This window comes from Anguilla rostrata, chromosome 3 (genome assembly GCF_018555375.3).
Source record: "Anguilla rostrata isolate EN2019 chromosome 3, ASM1855537v3, whole genome shotgun sequence".
NCBI classification, from domain to species: Eukaryota; Metazoa; Chordata; class Actinopteri; order Anguilliformes; family Anguillidae; genus Anguilla; species Anguilla rostrata.
The window spans coordinates 9,061,357-9,087,678 of NC_057935.1; the positions used below are offsets into that span (position 1 = coordinate 9,061,357).

The window sequence follows — 26,322 nt, forward strand, 5'->3', positions numbered from 1 at the left end:
ATTGTGTCTTTCCCATCATTTCATAATAACACCTACTGTACCGTATATGTGATAGTGTATCAGGGTCCCAAAATACCCTGAGAGGAAGGTCAGTGCCTCTACTGGGTATTTCCCAAAATGTGAATTATCTCTGCCTCAGTTCAGTTTCCTCCCATGGTTCTCTCCTGGAGGAAACAGTTAAGTATTGTGCAGTGTCTTCACTGTGCCATGATGTGGCCCCTTGTAAAATGAAGGATACTTGTTTCTAAATGCCACCCACAGCACAGTGTCGTGTTCTACGCCTGATAAACTGCTTGAATTTGTGTGAGGATGGAAAAGGCCCTGCATATCTGTACTGATGCATACAGCTCGAGTGACTTTGAACGAGTGATTACCTCTGTTGCCACGGTACCAGGTTTCTGTGGTGGGTAAGCGAATTGATGCATTATTGAAAATCGGTACATAATTAATGTGAGCAATCTGCAGCTGCCTCTCCCGAAAACGCCACCCCTTTTTCCTGCGGATGTCAGAAATTAGACGCGTGCGCGGTCGTGAATGAGATTGTTTTCCTGCCGCTCCATTAAAACCTGATATGAATCTGGCCATTTTATACAGCAGGGAGACGTTTAGAGGGTCCTTGAAGTGTCACAACTAAGGCTTAACAACCTTCCTGAGAGAAAGAGAAGCAAGAACATCCGGAGTACCTCTTTCTGCTCCATTTACAAAATGGCTTATTGAGATGAGCGTGTAAGGTGAGCCAGCCATGGCAGTGCTACACAAATAAGCCCAGTGCTGTAATACTGTATATTTCTGTTTGGCAAGGCACAGCTGATCACTGTGTAGAATGGTTTGAGGGTGTTAAACTATGGCAATAAAAAGTGGGTATGGAGGGGGGCAGGGGCAGGAGGTGATGACAGCTGTGGAAGGGTTTAGGGAGTTTTTAAAGAAGGAAAGGGGGATAGACGGAGAGGTGTAAGGAAGGAGAGGTGAACAGGTGGCATAGTGAGAGAGAGGAGTGCTGGGGGGTAGACTGCTCATACCTGCTCGGCCTCCCAAACTCCCCTGGCTGGGCTTACAGTTGGCAACCGCTGCAAGGCCTGCACTATGCACGGACAGGAGAGCAGATCCATTCTACCTGCAGGGGTCCATGGCTAAGAGGAGGAGCAAGGTACAGCGCCTGCTGACTCTTGACAGGGTGAGAGATACCGGTGAAGTAGCAGGGCTATGGAAGAAGGTGCTGCATCTCACCTGAGACCCTGGCCAGGCCTGCACAGCTGTACAAGTCCACGCTACAGGAAGCTTTCATGACTCCGGAAGACATCAGGGCAACATGCTTCACAAGAACATGATTCCTGGCTGCCTGTCACAGGTGAATTGAACACGAGATGTTTTCCCCCTCTTGTTTCTAGAATGTTCGATACTCAAATCAAAGCAACGAAAACTAAGGTGATTCTATTATTCTGTACATCAAACTGTATTAGAATGTAACATACATTTACAAGAAAAAGTGGGGCGGTGAAAAGAATGTAAAACAGGGAACAGTTGCCTGTTGCTAAAAAAAAAAAAAGCACAAATTCTGTAATCTCTTTAACGAAACATAAACACAACTAATACTACTCCACGTCTAATAACATCGCATAACCAACGTATGAAACGGTGGAATTTCGGCTTGGTGGAGACATGTTCTGACATGCCTCACTATCACTGTCCAGACCTCTCATTCCCTTCTCAGCTGCCCGAGTTTCAGCTTGCAAAAGAAACACGGCGAATCGATTATGTTAAAAAGACATGCTCAAAAATCAAGATCATTTTGCTTTTCATTCCAACCCTAACAAAGCACACTTAATTCAACAGCTAGAGAACTTGTTCAGCTGTTAATTAGTAGAGCCAGGTGTGCCAAATAAGGGTTGAGATGAAAACTTACAAGGATGGTAGATCTCCAGGAACAGGGTTACCACTGATTTAGTAGACCTAACGGTCATTTGGCCTATCTAAAAACAGTTGGCGATGGGAATACGAAATTTAATAAATAAATATGTATAATCACATTTATTCATTTGAAATCTTAGTAATTATTTAGTAATGAAAAGCTACTTAATAACAGAGTTGCAGGAATGTATTTTTTTTTTTTTAGATTAGGCCTATATACTTCAATTATGTGCACAGAATGGTAGCCTGTGCATAAACGTCACACTAAACAGTAAGCCTGCCTGATCTGTTGTGCTTTGAAAAGTTGAAAACACGTTAAAGAACACAATGGAATAGGAAGGGATTGGTGACTAACTGGTGATCACCTCTTAGCAAGCGGAACTCACACAAAAGGAGGTTCATGAATATTGACCTAAAATGTGAATCAGATCATTGTATCGCTTGGGTTGTAGTCTAACGCAAAAATATTATGTATTAAATCAGGCTCATTTTAAACACAACATAGTCCTGTTTTTATTTGTATTTGTACCATCGGCTGTATTGTTTTCCTGGGCTACGACAGGCTATGCATGACTGCATTCTCTTGTTGGTAGTATACAGCGCACAATAGTACATAACTAAATAACTTCATACCTGTGATGTGTATTTCACCTATTTACGTTCGACTTTTTTGGTCAGTGCGACTGCTTGCCGTAGCAGAGTGACGAATGGTGGGCGTGGTTACGTCAGAGGAGGAAGGACCATTGCAGCAGCAGCAGAAGCAGCTACGGCGCAGCAGACGGCCCATGGAGTGAACCCAAAACAGCAGGCATAGCGTCTGCTAAACGCACCAGTGACACGCGAAAATTAATCAGAAACACGAAAGGACCGTTTTCAGCGTGAGACGAGAGTATTTAAAACGCACAGATGTGGATAACTCCGGAGGAGGTGTTGCTTGCAAACGCTCTTTGGGTGAGCGAAAGGGCGAACCCCTTCTTCATTCTTCAGAGAAGAAAGGGACACGGGAAAGGAGGGGGCATCACTGGTATGTCATCAAAAATGAATTTTTAATTATCAACTTATTACGTTTCGGACCTAGCACTGAAGTTAAATATTTGTGCATGGTGGAAACACCTTTTGCCAAGTAAATCACAATCATCAGAGTGCGTTTTACTGGCTCCTGTATGTTGTCAATAGCTAAGTTGGCTAGAATTTTTTGCTGAACAACAACAACAAGAAGCCATCTCAAGCTAACTTGTTTGTGGTTCAGTAGATGACCGATGTTAACTGTAATACACCTTGAAACTAAGAATTATTCAACACAAGCATAGTTTCATTATTGGACATAACATAAATGTTATTTTTTTGCCATTTACGTTAGCTACCCCAGCATTAGCCTAACACAAGAAAATGTTTGTTAGCGTTGCTCCTCGATTCATGGCATTTTTTCATGTGATCTGTATATTGAAGTTGTATAGATCTGTACCTCTTAAGACAGAAACACAAATAAACGTTTTGTACGCACTGGATAGCTACGGCTACGAAAGGCGTTGAGATGCGCAGGTTTTATATTGCTCTCTGTGCTGTTGTGATCTCAAGATTGTAAGTTACACGTTTAGCTTACGTGGGTAAGCTGTTTATTGTTTCGAGGGGAAAATGGTATAGGCAATATTACATGTGTATTGTAACATTGCCTGTAACGTTACATGTAAATAAACAAGCCCACCCTTTTCCTTCTCGGAGAACAACGGCTGCTTAACGTTCAAATTCAGAATTACACTGTCGCCCTGACCACATGACCAAAACAATGGACCCATTTTCTCCCCGTTCCTCCCCAAACAGAATTATCGACTCCAGAGCTGCTGTAATTAATCAAATTTCATCCAAAGCGTCGGTCTTCACGGATCTAAATATTACACCACCTCAAAAGATCCTCTTTGGCTTATTTTATTTTTCAGTCGCCGAGATGCTATGATGTCATCAAATGTTTTCAACGTGTTAGTTTCGGGGGCTTTTTGTGGAAGTTGTCATGTCTTCTCAAACGACATCGGTCTTTAATTTGTCATGTCCCGTATTAAAAAGGTATGTATTACATTTCATATAGGGCCTAGCGCTGAGCATCTATAGGTGGCTGTTTACATGACATTCTCGGGCTGGACATTAACTAGTCACGTGAAACTTGTCAGAGCGGTGTGTCATACAAGTGTTTGGCACTTCATGCTGAAAGCTTTGTGTTTGCGTGTGTGTGCTTTGCACGGGTATGTTTCAGGTACCCTAGTCTGCTTTTCAATCACTTTAGAGCCCAGGGTGTGAAATTAATTGATAATTTGTGAGTAAGACGAAACACGCTAACCGTTTGTGCAGTTTTGTTTGGTCGGTGGGCAAAAGATAACATCGCGCAGAAAACCAGTGTGCGGTCTGCTTCCTCCCCGGCTATTTGGGGGTGAACATTGCTATTTGTGACGGACTCAGTCAGTGGGTGGTTGCTGCGGAGTTCAGTGTGGTCCCTCAGATTACTGGGGTTGAGGTGAGAAAGTGCAGCTTTCCTGTTTATGGTTATTTTCCACGGAGCACATATTACTTTTATACTCTTTATCTAGCAGATGCACTCGTCCAGAGTTACTTGCACAATATTGACAGTAGCCTGATTTTGCACAATAATAGGCCACGTATTGATTCAGCTGTAGCTTTACTGAAGCAGTGCAGGTTAAGAACCTTGCTCAGGGGTGCAAGGAAGCAGCCTCACTGAACTTCCAAAACCATACCCTTCTTTTGGCAAGTTTAGTATCCTAACCTCTGCCACGCTGTCCTTGCTACTTGTGTATGGGGTTTTCTCTCTCAGTGTAGCCTAAATGATGTGCATTCAACATGCATAGTAATGGGACAGTATAGGCTAGTAGTACAACTTCCCCGAGTGTTTGGAGTGGCAGCTGTGTGTGAGAAATAGACTCTTGCTGTGAGCATTCTACTCTGTGTGAGAAGTATGCCCTTGATGTGTGTTCCCAGGCCTTTGTGTGAGAGGTGCATCTGGATGTGGGTGTTTTTTTGGTCTGTGTGCGAGCTAGGCCGTGTCTTCCTGTGGGTGGACATGCGTGTGCGTTAGAGGTGCATCTTCCTGTGGTGGTTCAGATCTGTGTGTGATAAGTGAGCTCTTGCTGTGTGTGTGTGGTTTTTCTTTTTTTCAGGCTTGCTGGTTGGGACCCTGGACGTGGTCTTGGACTCCAGCGCCAGGGTCGCCCCTTACCGGATTCTGCACCAGACGGGGGAATCGCAGATCTACTGGAGCATCGCCTGCGGTCAGTACGGGCAGCGTAAAGGTCAAAGGTCGCCGCGTCAGGAACTGTGCCAGAACAGACTGACGAACCGGGTCCATTATAAGAGCGGATGTGAACGTAGAGCAGTAAATACGGTGGTGGCAACGCTAGGAAATAATTTGTCACTAGGCTACCGTCTCGCTGACCTGAAAGTCATTGGAGCGTCATATTTATAGTGCGTGAATTTCTATTTTTCATTTTTATCACACAGACGGTTAAGTGATCAGTAAATCACAATGATATGCTGGAAGCTCTTTATCAATGGAAGCATCAGACACCTGTTCAGCCTGTTGGTGAGACACAGCTGAAAGAAGAGAGCCAATGTTCAATGACACCTTTTGTCTCTGTGGGTGCAGTCGTGGGAGGGAATATTAAACACACGGGAAGTGGAAATTAATATTAATGAACCTTCGTGCAGTCGGCTTTCTGCAATTGGTCATCTTCATGTTTTTTTTTTTTTTCTCAGCTTGTACACCCATGCACACCCACACACACACACACACACGCACACACAAAAGAACACACCCTTCCCTAACGCATAGAGGCGCTTGTGGACTTTAAAAATAACACAAGGGAGTATCATCCATGACATGATTAAAACCTGTGAAGTCTTGGACCGTGATTAGGGTAAGGGTAGGGAAGGGTGCCAAATTTTATAGGAACTTTGAAGAGCTGCTTTTGGCCCTTTGATAGTTGATTATTCGTTATGTGCTGCTGTAATGTCAAATGAATGAGAGCTGGACAGGCCAAATTTGAAAGACCTTTAGTTTTTCTGAACATAATTTAACCTCATTACCGTGGGAGTTGCTTTCTCAGTGAGCCAATGAATGTGTCAGGGAGTGCATAGGTGGTGGAAGAAGTGAGTCAGAGAGTGAGAGAGGCTGTGGTTTCTAATCATTGGCTGATTAAAGAACTCATTGCTAATAATCAGTGCTCCAATTAATGTCTAACAAACTTTGTCTCCAACAATCAGATCTTAAAAGCTGTCTATCATTAGCAGACAGCTCATCAGAAACAAATATCCTTCAATCCACATAAGACCTGCCTGGAACAATCAGAAACATACACTAAACTGAAATTACATCAGAAAACCCCAGAAAGTAAACTGTTACTTCAAGAACTGTCTGGGTAAAGTGAGTAAACCTTCATAACTGGTATAATGGGTGGAGCTACGGTGCGCTATGATGTCATTTAAAATACCTGCTCTCCATTGGAGATGCTTTTTGAATGATTCGTATCGGAGCCGGTGGTAATTTAGCAACTTAATAGGGCTTGATCAAGGTATTGAGTGGATGCAAGTGGCTCAAAAAAGTTTCCTCTCCTAGGCTCCTCCCGTAAGGAGATCACAGTACACTGGGAATGGCTGGAGGCCAACCTGCTCCAGACCCTCTCCATCTTTGACAATGAGGAGGATATCACCACCTTTGTACGGGGGAAAATCCAGGTAGGCGATGTGGTGCTTAGCTACAGGGGGCATGTGGTGCCTAGCTACAGGGGGGTGTGTGGTCCTTAGTTACAAGGGGAATGTGGTCCTTAGTTACAAGGGGCATGTGGTCCCTAGCTACAGGGGGTGTGTGGTCCTTAGTTACAAGGGGAATGTGGTCCTTAGCTACAGGGGGCATGTGGTCCCTAGCTACAGGGGGGATGTGATCCTTAGCTACAGGGGGCATTTGGTCCTTAGCTACAGGGGGCATGTGGTGCTTAGCTACAGGGGGCATGTGGTGCTTAGCTACAGGGGGAATGTGGTCCTTAGCTACAGGGGGCATGTGGTCCCTAGCTACAGGGGGTGTGTGGTCCTTAGTTACAAGGGGAATGTGGTCCTTAGCTACAGGGGGCATGTGGTCCCTAGCTACAGGGGGGATGTGATCCTTAGCTACAGGGGGCATTTGGTCCTTAGCTACAGGGGGCATGTGTTGCTTAGCTACAGGGAGCGTGTGCTCCCTAACTAAAGTGGGAATGTAGTTCTGCACTGAAGTGTGCGTGCGGTGCCTTGCTTAGCGTGGTCCTCCGTCTGTACAATAATGGCCTCTCGCATGGATTTGCTTTTCTCCCCAAGTCACAGGTCAGGCTTCCCAGGTGTTGTTCCACGTAGCTGTGTTGAATATTTACAGCGAATGTCTTATTCATTTGGTTATCTGGTGCCTTTATTCATTAAGATTTAAAGGGCATTTCACAGTTGGTACCCCACTGAATCAATAGTCTTGTTCTGTTAGTGCGTGCCATTACCCAGAAGGTTATAGGTTCAATTCCCAGTCAATTCATAGCAAAGACATCTAAAAGGTGCTTCTCTGCTTCAGTCTTGGCATAAAAGTCAAGCTATAGGAATATGTGGCCTGCAATAGACTCACATCATGTCCAAGATATAAACTCTTAATGATTTTGCTTAGTGTTGTCTGAATAACATTGTCTGAGTCAACTTGCTTAGTTCACACAAGAAAAACTGTAGTAGGCCTTTATCTGTTTCTAATACAACAGCCAGTCTCCTTTTGGGAAACCTCAAGTGTGGCGCACATTTCAAATTAACTTCCCTGTTTTGCGTCTCTGAACAATAAAACAAATAGGCCTAGCTTTTTTGCACGTGTAATAGGGAAAATAGGTGTTTGATTATGAAAGAATTAAAAAAATAGTTCAGTTATTGAATTGATTCCCGAAGAGCTTTCAGGGTAAACAGAACTCTCTAGAGATATCTCCTCAAGTTACCGAGTAGGTTGCTATTTCAACAAGCTATATAGAGTACGTAAACTATGCTGTTTTTAGTATACATTATTAATACACTGTTTAAACTGGCTTCTTCCATAAACCATGTGTGAGGACAGTGATCTCAACATCCTGCTATACAGCATCTGTGCAGTAAATCAGTAATTTGAACATAAAGTATAACAGAAATGTCTCTACTAGACCTGAAAAAACAGGTGGAGGAGCAGCAAATTTTGGCAAGGGATTTGATGGGATACTGATTTAAAATATATAGACCCGTAATGAAAGTCTTTGTTGACAGACAGTGGGGATCTTGGACAAAATGACCGGTTTAATTTTGTTGAGACTGTTATGCTTTTGATTTCAATCAGAGGCCTTTCGAGTCCAGAGTCCACTCATGTGATTCACTGCTTTAATATCTTCCATTTTAAGGCTTTAGAGAGACAACAGATTAATGGTTGACTGACTCTGGGCCTGTTCACATTAAGACTGTGGGCACAGTCTGGACAAAGCCTGAGAATGTTCCAGAAAAAAAATGTCATTAAAATATCTTAAGTTTAATATCAGACGGTTCTTCACAAAAGTTTGCGGAAACAATTTAATATATCATATTCCCATAGCAACGGCCACATCTTCACAGCTTGCGTTCGTGAGATTTCTATTTCTGCAGACATTATGAATGACCTTGACAACTCCTCTTTATGAAAGAATATTTTTGCGTAAGACAGTGGCCTGCAAATTCAAAATAAGATCATACGGCATCAGACATCACTCAGAACTTTAAAGACAGCTTAAATAACATTGATAATGAAATGCTGTTATCTAATATGTTGTTCATGTCGTTATTAGATGCATAGTTGTTGTGTTATAATTGTTGCTGTATTTTTATGCTTTTAAACCTTTAATTGTTTTTACAGTGTAAATTGCTAGCTCACTGTATTTCAGCTTGCTAGCGTACATTTTATACAGTAATGTGTTTTTAGTTCCCCCATTGACGGGTATGTAAAATGGAGCATGGTAGTGAGTGGAGCTCTACATGTAGTTTATTGCATCTGGAGCTGTAGTTAATGAGATGCCTGGAGTGTCTGTTTGTCTTGCTCAGTCTCAGCCAGTCTCTCTCTCTGTCTGTCTCGCTCTCTCTCTCTCTCTCTCACATTCCCACCCTCCTTCTCCCACTCGCTCTCCCTCTCTCTTTCTGTCCCTTCATCTCCGACTTCTACTGCTGCTCTCTTTCTTTCTCTCCTCCCTCCCCCGCTCCTGCTCTCTTTCTTCTCCTTTCCACCCCCACTCTCTCTCTCCCCCACCCCTCCCTCCCAGGGGATCATAGCAGAAGAGAACAAGAGCAAGCTGCAGGCAGAAGACGAGGATTCTGGGAAGTTCCGCGAGGCGGAGCTGAAGATGCGGAAGCTGTTCGGCATGCCGGACGAGGAGAAGCTGGTCAACTACTACTCCTGCAGCTACTGGAAGGGGCGGGTCCCCCGCCAGGGCTGGGTCTACCTGAGCGTCAATCACCTCTGCTTCTACTCCTTCCTGCTGGGCAAGGAAGGTGAGCGGGGGTGCGGGGGTTAGAGACTGACACTTCTGGTCCTGCTAGTCTCAGCCAGCCTCTCTCTGATGTATTCAGCTGTGCTCAGACTCAGACAGTCTCTCTCTCAAATTCCCATTCAAATATGCTGTTCAACTTGATCACTTATAGGTACACTATTGCCAGAGCGAGCATTTGAATAAGATGTAAATCAACAGTAAGAATATTGTAACAAGAATTGTCTCTCTATCTCCTCCCTCAATCCCTATGTCTCTCCTTCTCCTTTTCTGTCTCTCTGTCTCTCTCTCCCCCCTCTCTCGCATTCTTTCTTACTCACACTTCCTTCCCCCCTTCTCCTCCTCTCGCACTCTTCCACTCCCCCCCTCTCCCTCCTCTCTCTCTCCTCCTTTACCCCTCTCCCTCCTCTCCCTCCCTCCTCTCTCTCTCCTCTCCCCTCCCTCTCTCCCTCCCTCTCCTCTTCTCCCTCACCCCTCTCTCTCTCCTCTCCCTCCTCTCTCCTCTACCCCCTCTCTCTCCCTCCCTCTCCCCTCCTCTCCCCCCACCCTTCGCACCTCTTTCTACTCACCCCTCCTCCACCCTCCTCTCTCCTCCTCTCTCTCCCCTACCCGTCCCCCCCCCCCCCCCCTCAGTGACGCTGGTGGTGCAGTGGACGGACGTGACCCTGCTGGAGAAGAACGCCACGCTGCTCTTCCCGGAGAGCATTCGGGTGAGCACGCGGGACACGGAGCACTTCTTCTCCATGTTCCTCAACATCAACGACACCTTCAAGCTGATGGAGCAGCTGGCCAACATCGCCATGCGGCAGCTGCTGGACAACGAGGGCTTCGCCGCCGACCGCTCCCTGCCCAAGCCCTGCAAGACCCTCAAGAACGTCTCCGCCCTCAAGAGGTACCTTGGCCCCGCCCGCCGCAGAGCCGTAAAGTCCCGCCCCCTCCCTCTGGGCCCCCTCCCCAGGCTCAGCTCGGTCACGGCACACAGTCTGCTTTCAGCAGAGTTTCAAAGCTTTAACCTGTTAACTTGTGTTGTAGTGACGCTCTTTTAAAAGCTCCCCTGTTGGGGTGGCAGGGCTTCACATTATAGCACCCTTATCTTCTTTGGGATGGTAATACCCCGAGTTCACTGCTGTGTCAAAGTGTGTCAGTGTTGTCCGAATGTATCAATGCTGTCTTGTCCTGTCTGTGTGTGTCAGTGCTGTCTCTTTCTGACTGTCAGTGTGTCAGTGCTGTCCCATTCTGTGTTTAGCTCTGTTCAGTCTGACAGTGCCTTGTCTGTGTCAGTGCTGTCTCTCAGCGTGTAAATACTGTCAGTGCTGTTTCTCAGTGAGTGAGCACTGTGCCTCGGTCCTACCTGTGTAGTGTAAGCTGTGGTCATTATGTGCTCTGAGCCCTGCTGGCGCAGTGTGTTCAGTGGTACTCCACGCGCTGAACGTCTCGCTTGCCGGTTGGCTTTTCAGGGACTTTGACGCCCGGGCGAAGAACGAGCGGTACCGCGCCATGTTCCGGCTGACCCAGGACGAGCGGCTGGACGGGCACACGGACTGCACGCTCTGGACGCCCTTCGCCAAGATGCACGTGGTCGGCCAGATGTTTGTGTCCAACAATTACATCTGCTTCGCCAGCAGAGAGGAAGACCTGTGTCACCTAATCATCCCTCTGAGAGAGGTGAGAACGCCCACACACACACACACACACATACACACCCTTGTGCACGCACACACAAGCCCACGCACTCCATCACATAAATGCAAGCAGTGTGCGCTCACTTGTATGTGTGTGAGAGGTGAGAAACCACACACGCATACACTTCTATTGCCTTCTCTCACACACACACACACACACACACACACACACACGCAGCAGATACACATTGATAATAAGCTGTGTGTGCTTGAGAGAACTGAGAACCCACATGTGCATACACGGATGCTCTCTCTTGCTCTCGCTCTGACTCATTCTAACACACACACACCACATGCTTGCATATGTATTCCCATACTTTAAGTGTGTGTGTGCCTGTATGTGTTTGAGTGTGTTTGTGCTTGTGTTTGACTCAGTTTGTGTGTGTGCCTGTATATGTTTGAGTGTGTTTGTGCTTGTGTTTGACTCAGTTTGTGTGTGTGCCTGTATGTGTTTGAGTGTGTTTGTGCTTGTGTTTGACTCAGTTTGTGCGTGTGCATGTGTTTGAGTGTGCTCTTGCTCTCCCACCTCTCTCTCCGTTGTCTCACTCTGTTTGTCCGTCCATCTGTCCCAGGTGTCCATTGTGGAGAAGGCGGACAGCAGCAGTGTTCTGCCCAGTCCGCTGTCCATCAGCACGAAGAACAAGATGACCTTCCTGTTCGCCAACCTGAAGGACCGGGACTTCCTGGTGCAGCGCATCTCCGACTTCCTGCAGCGTACGCCCGACAGACTGTGGAGCGACGGCAAGGAGCTGCCTGTGAGTGGTCACCTTAGCCTGTCAGTCAACCAATGAGCCCTCCCTCCAGTCAGCAGACCAGCCAATGAGTGTCTTTCACCAGAAGTCTTAATTTGCCTCTCCCTTTTTCTTTGTATACCCCCTGGTTTTCTCAGCTTTAGCCTTTCAGATTTTCTGTTTTTTTTTTTTTGTTCAATTTTAACTATCTATTGGAATTGGTTAATCTGGCAACCTTTTTAGGGCGCCTGGCCTCTGGTGATCTCCCAGTGCATTGTGGGCTGCTGAGCCACAACAGGATGTAGATCAGGGCCCAGTGCCAAAGATAAATGACATCACAATCTGTTCCCCTCACGGATCCTGTGAAGCGCATGACTTGACACAGAGCGTAGGTCTTCGCACGGAGAGACGTCGCGGTGTGGAATGGCTTACCAGGTCATGTGACGGAGGCAGAAACTCTGGGGGTTTTCAAGGCCAGGCTTGATGTGGTGCTGGATACTATGTGGTTAAACAGGGAGCACTTGGTACCCTTTCGTGATTGGAAAATGGCACTCATTGTTGGGCTGAATGGCCTGTTCTCATCATTACGTTGTGCTGTGCTGTGCTGTGCTGTGCTGTGCTGTGCCATGCCGTGATCCCTGTTCTCAGTGGAGCTTAATGGCTGTGGTTGCTCTTTACCTGTGTTCAGGAGTCTCCGAGCCCCACCTCGCCCTTCCTGTCGACCTCCCCGGCCCCAGGGGAGAGCCCCCCCAGCAGGCAGTACCAGTCCAGCCTGCCCACCGCCACCCAGGGCCTGCTGAGCATCTTTCGCAAGGGCGCGCCCGAGGACCTGGGGCCCAAAGCTGTGAGTGTCCCACCCCAGCCCCCTCTCTTACCCTCACCCCTGAGCACCGCGCGCGAGATCGCTGTTCTGGGCTTTCTGACTGGAGCTTATTCACCAGCCACAACAATGTCCTCCTGATATTAACGTCGCTGCGTTTCAGTCATCCCGTTTTGCTTTCTTTTTTTGTTTTTACTCAGACGAAGGAGAAGATGAAGGAGGAGTCGTGGAACATCCACTTCTTTGAGTTTGGACGCGGCGTCTGCATGTACCGCACCTCCAAGACCCGGGAACTGGTGCTCAATGGCATTCCAGAGAACCTGCGTGGGGAGCTATGGCTCCTCTTCTCAGGTAATGCACCCCTCGGCATGTAGAGGGCGCTATGGGTGCGCTTCTCAGGTAATACGCCCCTAAGCCTGCTCAATGGCATCCCAGAGAACCTGTGTTGGGAGCATTGGCCGCTCTTCTCAGCTAATACACCCCTCAGCCTGTAGAGGGAGCTATGGCTGTTATTCTGACTTGTAACTTGTCCTTTTCCCATATCAACAAGATAATTATTTCATAAAAATAAAAAGTTTCTTGTAATTGTGATGTTGTCTCATAATGAGAAAACATCACATAATTACAAGAAAAGATTATAAAAATAACTTCATAGCAGCATTTCGAATGAGCAAGTGAAATATATATTGTGCCACTTCCCTCCTACCTACAGGGGGAGCTGTAGCTACTGTTCTCATCCAGTAGTCCACTAAGCGTACAGGGTAAACAAATCTAAATCTGGAAAACAAAGGATTGCGGTGCAGAATATTTTGAATGTTTCGAGATTTGCTTGAGGCAAGTTGTGCGATGGTGTAGACACAAGAAATGTGGTGGTCTGTAGAAACCTCGTCAGGAAATGTTTCTGTTTTGCTGCTTTTGTCTCTACCTCCTGACTAAAGAGGAAGAGCATTCTTGCAGAAAACAGCACTAGCATGGCAAGTCAGATGACTGTTTGCCCTAAGCGGTGGTCTGCCATGAGCTCGATTCCGATCATTTCTGCTTTCTTATAGGCTTCTGAGTCACATGACTCTTGTCAGCTGAGGAAACCGCAATATCAGCGTTATTTCAGCCCAACAAGGAAGTGCTTTTACTTTTATTTTATCAACGTGCTCCTCGGGAAATGTATGATTCACGGGTTCAGACGTAATTAAATAAACCATTTATGTTAAAGTGCAAAGTCCTAAACTCTGCTCGATGCCTGTCCTGGAGGGCCACATGGGTACTTAACCTTGCGGCTGACCTGTTTATCTGGCCGTGAACAGACTGTTTCTGCAGGGCCGTGTTCCAGCCGTACTTCCTCTTCTGAAATGAAACCAGAAATGGCCTCAGGGCAGACTAAAGGCTCGTTGAGTGCCAGGGTTGCCAGGTCTGCAGTTTTCACGCCACAGGCTATTTTTCTTAGTCGCGGGTAGAAAATTAATTACTGCAGGTCACGGTTTTTGGGGACTATTATTTTGCAAATGCCATGGAGAATGGGGAGCTATGGGCTATTTTTTTGGTGGGTTTTCACTGCCTATTGGGCTGGAAATTCTTTTTCTAGGCCCTGGAAAATCATTTTCAGTGCTCCCGTTTTAGGAGTGTTTGCTCCTGAAATTTGATGTGTGCTAATGGGAAGATTAATTTTAGTATCACATTTATTAATTGAGATGCATTAGTGTGCTCCTGATTTTTTCATTAATGTGCTCAATGTGCTCCTTGGAAAAAATGCTAGTGTGGAACCCTGACATTTGTATCGCGGTAATGCAGCTGTTTTTAAACGCTGGAACGACGCTTCCTGGTTGTAAAGGAGGCGTAGCCCTGCCGAGGCATGACTCCGCCTCCTTCGCCCGTCCTCCCCCCCCCCCCAGGTGCGGAGAACGAGATGGCGACCCACCCCGGGTACTACGGCGAGCTGGTGGAGCAGGCGATGGGACACTGCTCGCTGGCCACGGAGGAGATCGAGCGCGACCTCCACCGCTCCATGCCCGAGCACCACGCCTTCCAGAACGAGATGGGCATCGCCGCGCTCCGTCGGGTCCTCACCGCCTACGCCTACCGCAACCCGGGCATCGGGTACTGCCAGGTCAGCGCCCTGCTCGCCACGGCCTGCCGCCTGAGGGCAGTGCCCTCTGCCCCAGCTGGAATATACAGCCGGCCCTTAAAGCTCTAAAGAGTCGCCTGCAATACCTTTACGTACCCACATACCTTTGCATTTCCGGATGAGTCCGTGTACTGTGCATGTGTGTGTGTGTGTTTGCGAACGAGGGTGAGCAGGTCTATGTTTGTGTCTATGCAGTTGTGTGTGTTAGTTTAGTTTGTATGTTTACTGTGTGTATATGTAAACGTGATTTTGTGTGATTGTGTCTTTTGTTTGTGTCTATACATACTATACATGATGGTGTGTTATCAGTATATGCTATGTAAATGTGAGTGAGTGTGTGTGTGTTTGATAGTTTATATGTTGACTGTGTGTATGATATGTGAGCGAGTGTCATGTGTGAATGTATATTTGTGTCTGAGTGTAGTAGTCCTGCAGCTTCCTGTGTGTGTGTTTGATAGTTTATATGTTGACGGTGTGTATGATATGTAAGTGAGTGTGTGTATCATGTGTAAATGTGTATTTGTGTCTGCGTGTAGTAGTCCTGCAGCTTCCCGTGTGTGTGTTTGATAGTTTATATGTTGACGGTGTGTATGATATGTGAGCGAGTGTCATGTGTAAATGTGTATTTGTGTCTGAGTGTAGCAGTCCTGCAGCTTCCTGTGTGTGTGTCCTCAGGCGATGAACATCGTCACCTCGGTGCTGCTGCTGTACTGCACGGAGGAGCAGGCCTTCTGGCTGCTGGTGGCTCTGTGTGAGCGGATGCTGCCGGACTACTACAACACCAGGGTGGTGGGTGAGTCTCTGTGCTGCTGCTGCTGCTCTTAACTACGGATGAACACTGATCTGCGGCTAGGACAACTCCCTAGAGCTACGCACCGATCTGCAGCTATAACAAATCCCTGCAACTACGTGTTGACATACCGCTACGACAACTCCCTGCAGCTACATGCTGAAATAGAGCTACGACTCCCTGCAGCTACACGCTGATGTAGAGCTACAACAACTCTCTGCAGCTACACGCTGACGTAGAGCTACAACAGCTCGCTACAGCTACACACTGGCATACTGCTACAACTGACTACAGCTACATACTGTGCTACCACTACAACTGACCACAGGTACACACTGAAGTACTACTTCAGCAGCCGACAACAGATACACACTGACATAACACTACCACTGACTATAGCTGCACACTGAGGTATTGCCACAGTTAACTACAGATACACCCTGAGGTACCACTACACACTGATCAGCTGATCACTGTTATAACACACACAGCTGTTCCTTTGGCGTGTGGTTAAGAGGCCCGCGGCGTGTGTGATGTCACAGGCGCGCTGGTGGACCAGGGCGTGTTCGAGGAGCTGACGCGGGAGTGTCTCCCGCTGCTGTACGAGCACATGCAGGAGCTGGGCGTCATCTCCACCATCTCGCTGTCCTGGTTCCTCACCCTCTTCCTCAGCGTCATGCCCTTCGACAGCGCCGTCCTGGTGGTGGACTGCTTCTTCTACGAGGGCATCAAGCTCATCTTCCAGGTGTCCCTGGCCGTGCTGCACGCCAACATGGACCAGCTGCTGGCCTGCCACGACGAGGGCGAGGCCATGACCATCCTGGGCAGGTAGGGGGCGCTGTGGAGGCTGGGGTATATCTGGATATCTGCATTTCCCTCTTTCAGATGTATTTACCTGGCCTGTCTTTCAGATATTTATCTGTCCTCTCCACATATATTCATCTGTCCTAATCCACAGGTATATTTACCAGTCCTCTTTCGAATATATTCATCTGTCCTAATCAACAGGCATATTTACCTGTCATTTCTCGCGTATATTTACGTGTCCTAAACCTACGGGTATAATTATTTGATCTCTCAAATATATTCACCTGTCCCCACTCTCAGGCATAGTGTCTTGTCCTGCGTCAGGTATATTTACCTGTCCTCTCTCACACATATTCACCTGTCCCCTCTCTCAGGCATAGCCACTTGTCCTACCTCTCAGGTATATTTACCTGCCCTCTCTCAGGTATATTCACCTGTCTCCGCTCTGATAATTCGCCTGTCCTTGCTGTCAGGTACCTGGACAACGTTGTGAACAAGCAGACTGCGTCCCCGCCCATCCCCCACCTCCACGCCCTGCTGACCAGCGGGGACGAGCCGCCGCCCGAGATCGACGTGTTCGAGCTAATCAAAGCTTCTTATGAGGTCAGAGGTCACGCCGCTAGGGCTCCTTTGCCCTTAATTGGATCATTTTCTGTATGATTACTCCCCTGTGGCTCTCGTACTCATAGGTTCTCTGGTATTTCACTTTAAAACGTAGACTTAGTACTTTTTCTTCCTCCCCCTTTATTGCTCCACTAGTGATGAATTTTTCAACGTTTCCTAGTCTGTTAGCATTACTCTTGCGCTACTCTGCTGATCCCTAACACTAACCCATGCTGGCACTCACAGTTGTGTGTCTGCCCCACTGCACATGCCCACTCCTGCTCCTTTCACATCTCCTCCAGTTTAATGCCTTTGAGCAGCCGAACCGTTACAGCTGAGTAACCGTGTCACAGACGCGCTTGATAAGAGGTCACATGACCGCCCCTTTATCCTGTTCCCCTGCAGAAGTTCGGCAGTCTGCGAGCGGACGTCATCGAGCAGATGCGGTTCAAGCAGAGGTTAAAGGTCATACAGTCGCTGGAGGACACTGCCAAAAGGAGTGTGGTGAGTAGCACAGCTGGCTTCGAAGCTTCGACGTGTGCTGTGGTAGAGTATTTGTAGCAGCCTGAATTTTCGTGTTGCAATGCTCTGTCATTATAGCAGCAGTCCTTACATTGGAGTACGTGTCCTGACGCTAATTTGTAAATCCTGATATTGACGTGTGAATCCTGACACTGAGGTGTAAATCTTGACATCGTTGATTGCATCCTGATATTGATGTGTGAACCGTGACATTGGTGATTGTGTCCTGACATTGAGGTGTGATTCCTGACATTGGTGATTGTGTCCTGACATGGAGATGTGTCCTTTCAGGTCAGGGCTATCATGACAGACTCTGCCTTCACCATCGAGGAGTTGGAGGAGCTGTATGTTCTCTTTAAGGTGAGAGGCTGCTTCTGCTCTCTCTGTGGGGGTTTGAATCTGCTCGGCAGGGGAAAGCCATTTAATTACAAACACGAGGGGGATTACCTCTCTAAACCTAATCCTGGGGCCACTTCTCATATTTGGAGGAAGTTGTTTGCTAGGTCTGATATCAGGGTCTGTGTAATGTGGTCTTATCAGCTGACTTAATTTAAACAGGAGGTCCAACACTACTTTTTGCCACTCTGCTTTTCCTCTGACTTAACGTGTGCTCGCGCGTGTGTGCGTGTGTCTGCGTGTATGTGCATGTGTGCGTGTGTGTGCTTGCATGCATGCGTGGTCGTGTGTGTGTGTCTGTGTCCGTGCGTGCATGTGTGCTCGTGTGTGTGCTTGCGTGCTCGTGTGTGTCTGTGCCTGAATGTGTGCTTGTGTGTGTGTCTGTGCGTGCATGTGTGCTTGTGTGTGTGTGCTCGTGCGTGCCCGTGTGTGTTTGCAGGCGAAGCACATCATGAGCTGCTACTGGGGCGCCAGCTCCAGCGCGGCGGAGCGCCACGACCCCAGCCTGCCGTACCTGGAGCAGTACCGCATCGACATGGGCCAGTTCATCCAGCTGTTCGCCGCCCTGGCGCCCTGGGCCTGCGGCATGCACACGCCCGCCCTGTCCGCCCGCCTCTTCCGCCTGCTCGACCACAACAAGGACGGCCTCATCAACTTCAAGGAGTTTGTCACCGGACTGAGTGAGAGCAGGACCTGCTGCTAACCTACGCTAAACCTAAAGCAAGCGATGGAGAAGTGTTATTATAACCTGAGGACTGCATTCAGAAAATATCCACATTCAACCGTTTCTGAGAGTGGATGATGTGATGGTTTCGGCATATTAACTTTGTTAGGGAAATGGCATCTTATTTACTGAGCTATAGCATCACCACGGGTGTACAAGCTAAGTAGAAAGGAATTCACTTTTGGAAATACCAAAAGGAATTACTAAGAATGACCAAGCGTGTATTTTCAGGTAGGCTGTTAATAAGCCCTAGTTCTGATGGTTAAAATGATTACAGAATACAGCAGGGGGACCTGAGCTCTGTTTGTGCAGCAGTCGGAGTCTGACCGCGCTGCGTGTGATTAAATCATACCGTACTCTGTCCTCAGGTGGGATGTACCATGGAGACATGACTGAGAAACTGAAGCTGCTCTACAAAATGCACCTGCCTCCAGGTAACCAGGAGAAACAGCTGTCGCTCAGAAATTCGCCTGTGTTCACTTGTTTGACTCATTCGTTCAGCTGTACTCCAGTCTGTTGGTAGTGTGCCTTACACCGGTGTTCATGTCAGTGTCAGTCATGGAGTTCAGTTCGCCCCTCAGTCTCAACAGCTCCCCTGTTTTTCACTCGTTGGAATGAGCGGTCATGTCCTTTCTGTCGTCAGGGAAGGTGTAGAGAGATGTCTGTGCAGGAAACAGTGTGAGCGTGATGGGGCCAGTGTGTGCCTGGCCGGGGTGTGTTCTGGGATGCGTGGGAAGTTTCTGTAGGTCAGTGTGTGGATACACAGCAGCGCATTCTGGGGTGTGTGGGAGGTTTCTGTGGGTCAGTGTGTGGATACACTGCAGTGCATTCTGGGATGTGTGGGAGGTTTCTGTAGGTCAGTGTGTGGATACACTGCAGTGTATTGTGGGATGTGTGGGAGGTTTCTGTAGGTCAGTGTGTGGATACACTGACCCGTGTAGATTGTGCGATCTGAAAGGGATTTTGTAGGTCATGTTGGATAAAACGCTGCAATTGATGTGTAATGTAATGTAATGTACACTGCAGTGTATTCTGGGATGTGTGGGAGGTTTCTGTAGGTCATGTGTGGTCATTGCTGATTATGTGAGTGTGAGAGGTTCGTAGTCATGTGTGGATACACGCAGTTATGATGGATGTATAGGGAGGTTCTCCCCCCCCTTAGGTCATTGCTGATAGCTTCTCATGTTTCTCACAAACAAGTTCTTGTGTCCAGAGGAGCTGAGTCTCACCCGAACAACAAAAGTTCTTTACTGATGACAGTAACCCACAGAGTCAGTGTGTTGCCACACACACACACACACACACACACACAGTTCTTACTGTACAGACCACAGTCAGTGTGTACACACACACACACACACACACACACAGTTCTTTACTGATGACAGTACCCCACAGAGTCAGTGTGTTACCACACACACACACACACACACACACACACAGTTCTTTACTGATGACAGTACCCCACAGGGTCAGTGTGTTACCACACACAAAATTGCGCTACACACAACGCACAGTTCTCTTGCAACATGTATGCTGCCAGACACACACAGGGTCGCACCTCGACTGCACAGTCTACCCCAGCATGTACCCCTAGTCACATGTACACACACACACGCGCGCACACGTGCACACACACACCCACGCACACCCACGCACACATACACGCCAGACATTCTTTTCTGGCAACATTTTTGCCCATGGTCAGTGTCTTACACATACACAGCTGTACTCCACGGTCAGTGGAGATTTAATGGACTTTGTGTTGGGGCTTGGTGTCTGACACACACACACAACATTTTTAATGACAATGATACTCTGCAGGGTCAGTGTCTTAGACATGTGCACATACATGCACATTTTTCGCTGATAATGGGTCAGTGTCTTACACACATACGCACACACATACACACACACACAGACAAACAGACAAGCATTCTTCACTGACGATACTATTCCACTAGGTCAACATTTCCTTCTGAGAGAAATAAAGAACCTTATTTCTTTTGGGGCTAGTTTCAGTGCAGTCTTTTCTCAGCGAATGTTGTTCTTGTAGCAGCTGAACATATTTTCTTCCCACAAACCATCTCGCTGCATGTTTCCTGTGCATGGGAACGCCCAGTCCTACTAATCAATAACAGAGTATATGTTCAGCTGAGTGGTATCTTCATCTCATGGTCTCGTTTGCTTTTCTCTCGTTCTCTTTCTCTCTGCCTTTCTCTGTTTTCTCCTCTTTCTTCTTCTTCCCTCTCTTGTTCTCTCTTTTCCTCGGCTCCGTGTCTTCTGTTTTCCCACCTCTCCAGATCCTCCCTTCCTGTCTGCTGTGGACTTCCTGCTGCAGGAAGTGGCCTCAGGTTTGTCTCTCTGTGACTCTGTAGTCCTGTTTCGTCATGCCTTGTCTCCCCCTCTCTCTCACTGCCGCCTGCTTCCTAACACCTCACTGCTCTCTTACACCCCCATACCCATAATCCCCACCCCTCACACACACCTGTCTCCTGGTATGTGGAGCAACTTCACCTTGCACTCCCTTTCCAACCTGTTATACCTCAGAGCCTCACTTTGGTATCTGCTTTTCAGTCTGTGTATTAGAGGTTTACATGGAAATGATGTGGAAGCATAGCTGTGTACCTGGGTATTGTAGTCCGTTTTTCAACATTGACGAGAGTAATGTAGTCCAGTGTGGTATAGTGTCAGTATGGGTTTTGTAGTCCACTGTGAGCACCGAAGGTGTAAGAATTGCGGTCCGCTGTTAGCACTGATGTGGCTTCCTCCCTCTGAACAGGAGAGGAGGTAAAGGTAGCAGAGCTGGGAGACGACTTGGGGAATGGGAACCCAGAGGAGAAGAAAGGTACACCTCATCTGCTGCCATTGGCTGAATTCTGGGATCCAATGCAGTTTTAGATCCAATGTAGCTGCTACCTGGGAGAAGCTGGTTCTGATTACTGGACCTGAGTTATGAGTCAGTTAAATCCTGACCTGTTTAAATTGTGCTGCCCTCTGCTGGGTGGCATAGGAAATGGCACAGAGGGGACACATTTGTTTAATTCAGTGGTTAACCGTGGACCCCTGGACCTGGAGAGACGCAAGCTCTGCTGGTTTTTGTTTTCACCAAAAAATAACCACCTAATTCAGACCCATGTAACCAGGTGAAGTGAGTTACTGTTGTAAGTAATTAAGTCCAAAATAACAACAAAAATCAGCAGAGCGTTGAATGAATTTGGTGAATATTAGCGAGATGAACAGTTCACAATTATGGTGGATGTTCTTTTCTTTGATATTTTTTATTGATTATTTTCTCAAGGTATACTTGGTTAACTACCTATATGCCGTATTTAATATCAATATCTAATTCTCAAATTCAGCATCCATGAGATGCAACCAGTTAAAATAAACCTGTATCCTTTTCCACTGGAACTCACTGTGACAGCTGAATGGGGTTTTACCAGGGTTACTTTTCTCTTTCGCAGAAGAGAAAGTGAAGGACTACAAGTATTATTTGAGGATGTGGGCCAAAGAGAAGGAACCCAAGAAGGAGACAATCAAAGACCTGCCAAGGATGAACCAGGTAAAGAGAGGAGTGCTGGACCTGACCGCACGGCTGGCCAGGGAGCCGGACCGCAATATGACCATAGTGCTGGTTAGAATGTGAACCATCTGTGTTGAACAGAAAGGCTCAACCTAGTTCCAGTGCTGCTCAGGTTCTGGTATTGGTATTTTTTCTTTCCCTTATGCACCCACAGTGGGGGCCACAGTAATGCTCTGAGATCTGTTTGTGAGTTCTGTTGGCTCGTGGGTAAATGGTTTTGTATTGTACTCTGACCACTATGAGTTTGATTCGGTGTATGTGAAAGATCTCTGTTTGACTCCCTGTGTGTGACTCCCGCCCCCCCCCCTCGCCCACAGGAGCAGTTTATCGAGCTGTGTAAGACCCTGTACAACATGTTCAGCGAGGACCCGTTGGAGCAGGAGCTGTACCACGCTATCGCCACCGTCGCTAGCCTGCTACTGCGAATCGGCGAGGTGGGGAAGCGGTTCAGCAACAACGGCGCCAAGAAGGCCGACAACCATGCCACCGCCACCACCACCACCGCCATGGCTGCGGCCTGCCACCCCGAGCCGCCCCAGCCCGAAAAAGAGCTCCCGATGGGGGAGGGAAGCCCAGGACAGGCCCAGGTCTGCAAGGCCCTGGAGGAGGCGCAGCTGGAGGCCCCCGTCCTGCCCACCTCGGACGAGGAGGCGAAGGACGACACCTCGGTCTCCTCCTACTCCATGGTGAGCGCGGGCTCCCTGCAGTGCGAGGACATCGCCGACGACACGGTGCTGATTGGCTGCGGGGACCAGCGGCGCTGCAGCGTACCGGACGTCGATTGGTCCATCACCTTCGAGCAGATCCTGGCCTCCCTGCTGACGGAGCCCCCCCTGGTGGACTACTTCGAGAAGAAGCAGGACATCCGCTCCAAGATGGCCGCCTGCAAGGCCCAGCGGGCCGTGGAGCGCCAGGTCAGCACCTCCAGCGAGCACGAGGTCTCCCTGCTGTCCGGCTGACCCCTGGACCGGCCGTCCCAAACTCTCTCCATCTTTGGGGATGACCCCCCAGGTCAGACTCGGGGTCCACCATGCACCCGAGCCACCTCTCATAATCCCCCCTCACTGCACCCTGAGGACCCCAGACTCTCTTTGTATCTTCCCTCTTCGTGTTCCTTCTTTTTTATTTTCTGAAAGAAAGATCTATAAATGTATATATATAGGAAATGTATCTACCCGAATAGCCTAAGAAAGAGCATTAATGTATGAACACAGCATATTTATGTAACGGTGTGGGACCTCCCCTCCATACATCACAAGTTCCAGATCCACGTCATTTCAACCCTGAGAATATCAACCACCCATGCCCCCCTTTAAAGATGCCTTTCTATTGGTTCACTCTGTGGCTCCTAACACTATAATTGGCCATTACCCAAGGATATGATGCGTTGGGTGGGTGGTGGGGGGAGTTACGCTTCTAGTGCTTCTTTGTATGAGCTGAGTTGTGTCTGCCTTGTCTGGCCAGAGCAGAGTGAAGAATCTAAGCCTTAAAGAATAATAGCAGATGGTTGTTCTAGTGTACCGTGTGGGTTTGGACTCACGCAGCACGCTGAAGCGGAAATGGTAAGCTGAACATGTTGAGTAAGGACAGCACATGGGCTGATCAATCTGGCAACCCGCTAGTCTTATCAGTACTGTTTTTTTTTTTGGTTTTTACATTTTCAGAACTAGCTGTCTGAAACTACCTCTTCAGGTTTTCCGTTCTTTTAAAACCGTTTACTCCACTTTTCCTCCCCTGAGTTTCTGTGAATTGGGGCGCGGGTCAGAATCCATCGCTCGCTCTTGTCGGGGTGAGAGGAGAGGTCCCAGGTGTACGGGGGTTTTGGCGAGTGGCGCACCCGTTTCGGTGTGGTGTGCGACTGGCCTGTGTGGTTCACCCACGGTTCGGACAGTTCAAAGCGGTTCACGTTTCGGCAAGCTGTGTTCACGAATGGACTGTGTTTCTCTTATTTAGTTTTGGAATCATTCACACTTGTACTAGACTGTCAGTTAAATCGCACACACAGCATGTCGCTGCTCACCTTCACAAACCCAGGCAAATCCCTTTTGCTTGTCGCTAAATGGCTTAACTTTTCCTTCGTATTGTTGTTAATTTTGTTTTACAGTCTGCTCTGCCCGTTTCTCTTAAATAAGGCTAATGTGTTAAAGGTTTGAACCGTGGACAAAGCATTCTGTAGACTGAAGCATTTGTATACATAGGCAAAAGCCATCTTCAGTATCATAAACATACAATTTTGTTCAAGTATATCTGTCATTTTTTAGGTTTAAAGCTGTAATTTCCTGAACATCATATTTTATTATATACATTCTTTAAAGCCTGACTGTAATTAGCTTCCATTTCTCCAAGTTGTTAGTGCCAGTCTATCTAGAGATTAAAGGGAAGTCGCAGATATGATTCAGAATGTTTTTTTTTTTTTTGTTCGTTTTTGTTTTTTTAAACATACAGGTCAATATGGAGGATGCTAAGATTCAGATTGAAGTTCACGTCCAGGGCCAGTGGACGTCTGTTACTGTGTTTAACTGTGTTGTATGTACACGGGCCGTATTCACTGTCCGTGGGTTTGGGGTTTCTCAAAGGTCTCGCGCTGACTTGGTGGATATTGCAGAACACAGTGGGCGACCCGCAGTGGTCTAGACTCCTCGTTCACTAAACCCTGTTTCGCTGTGAAATGAGTCTCATGCTGGGTGGCTGGCAAACCCAGAGCCAGGGGACTTAACCATTTTAGTACTGTTTCACACGTTGAGTATATTAATATTTTGAGAGGCATAAAGTCAGAGAATACAGCTTTCACTTTTTTTTTTTTTTTTTTTTTTACCCAACAGTGTTTTCCTGTTTTTTCACCCTATATTCAAGGTTTGCTCGTTGGAGGGGAAAACGTAGATAAAGCACAGAATAGCATTAGAAACCTCAGTGTAGTTGACCGGTGGCTTCTAGAAGCAACACATAGTTTAGGGACTACAGTGAAGAATACTGGAAGCCGGACTTTACCCGCCCTGTGAATTTCGTGTGACTGTCGATTAAAAGGTCCCGCCCATCGCCGCGCGTCTGTGCCGTCTGTCCGCCATCTGTGTGTCTCGATATTCGCGTGGGCGTTCCTCGCCTTGCTTTTTCCGCTCGTGCTAAACGGGGACCCTGTGCGAACAGCACTAAAATCACGTCCGTCGTCGTAGAGCACCGCTCAACAAGCGTAGCATTGTGACCGTGGTGAGAATACTAATGTTAAATTATATTATTTCCGTCTGCAGGCTAACGTGAAACACTAACGGGGGGGAAATAGCTTCTGGTTTTAAACTGCAAAGCCTAGCGTATTGGTGTCATTCAGAAATGCCTTCCATTCAGTCTGACCTGTCTTAGCTCCTGTGCGATGTCCACATTTGAGGCACGTGATTTTTCCAGACCACCTGACTGTCATAATTTATTTACACATATTTGTTCAGTGCTAATATGCCATTTTTAACTGTCCTTGATATCTGCTGTATTAAATCTATATTATGTAATAAATACAGATACAGAATAAATGCGTTGTTGTGTGTTTTTAATTGTTTGTGTAGGCCTCAACATGCAGTGATTCCCACAAGAAATTGATCAGAGAGACCAGCTTTATATGGGGGGGGGGAGAACTTTTTTAAATTTAAACATTATTTTTTCAAATGGATTGATCAGAGAGAGTGGCTTTGTGGGACTGCTTAACTGACAGCAGAACCAGGAAGTACCTGTTTTGTTTGCAGTAGGAAAACCGGTAGCACCGTCCTGAATGCATCATCGGTTGGTGTGCTGAAATGTTTTCTCCTGGTTTTTTTTTCACGAGTGTGAATGATGCTGTCATTACAAGGCTTTACATCATAGACCTAGTCCCTCAGATTTAATAGTCTGTCGGTTTATGAAATGAGACAGGCGTGTTCTTAATACTCAAGGTTTTAATGAATTGGAAATGGCATATTTGTAAATGCACTGTTGCCTAGAACCTGACTGAATGAACCTTCACTCATTCCCAGATCAAGTCTGCTACACATACAGCAGTGTGCATGTACTTACATCTGACAAAGAAAGCTTGAATTTCGACTGGATTCGTTCCGCTTTGCATTTGCTGAATAATTTTTGG

At 47.4% G+C, this 26,322-nt stretch overlaps 2 protein-coding genes across 2 annotated transcripts in view; both read left to right on the top strand.

The window, feature by feature from the left end:
- The window catches only part of mrnip (MRN complex interacting protein), a 317,439-nt gene that overhangs the window by 286,477 nt on the left and 4,640 nt on the right, over positions 1–26,322 (top strand). The window lies entirely within an intron of this gene.
- On the top strand, positions 1,209–25,738 carry LOC135250061 (TBC1 domain family member 9B). The gene is made up of 23 exons (XM_064325898.1): positions 1,209–1,348; positions 2,587–2,932; positions 5,073–5,183; positions 6,527–6,645; positions 9,216–9,444; positions 10,074–10,332; positions 10,898–11,105; positions 11,695–11,877; positions 12,542–12,697; positions 12,874–13,024; positions 14,560–14,774; positions 15,468–15,585; positions 16,125–16,410; positions 16,863–16,992; positions 17,398–17,496; positions 17,806–17,874; positions 18,350–18,590; positions 19,003–19,098; positions 20,070–20,105; positions 20,938–20,988; positions 21,417–21,482; positions 22,102–22,199; positions 22,538–25,738. Exons 2-23 carry the CDS (start codon positions 2,815–2,817, stop codon positions 23,177–23,179), a joined length of 3,681 nt encoding a protein of 1,226 aa, XP_064181968.1. The 5' UTR covers positions 1,209–1,348; positions 2,587–2,814; the 3' UTR covers positions 23,180–25,738.

Excerpts from the sequence above, each read along its gene's own strand:
- LOC135250061 (XM_064325898.1), top strand. The coding sequence starts at position 2,815 with ATGTGGATAACTCCGGAGGAGGTGTTGCTTGCAAACGCTCTTTGGGTG. Across the intron at positions 12,698-12,873 it reads AGGACCTGGGGCCCAAAGCT|ACGAAGGAGAAGATGAAGGA; the intron begins GTGAGTGTCCCA and ends GTTTTTACTCAG. Across the intron at positions 20,106-20,937 it reads TGATGACAGTACCCCACAGG|ATCCTCCCTTCCTGTCTGCT; the intron begins GTCAGTGTGTTA and ends CCACCTCTCCAG.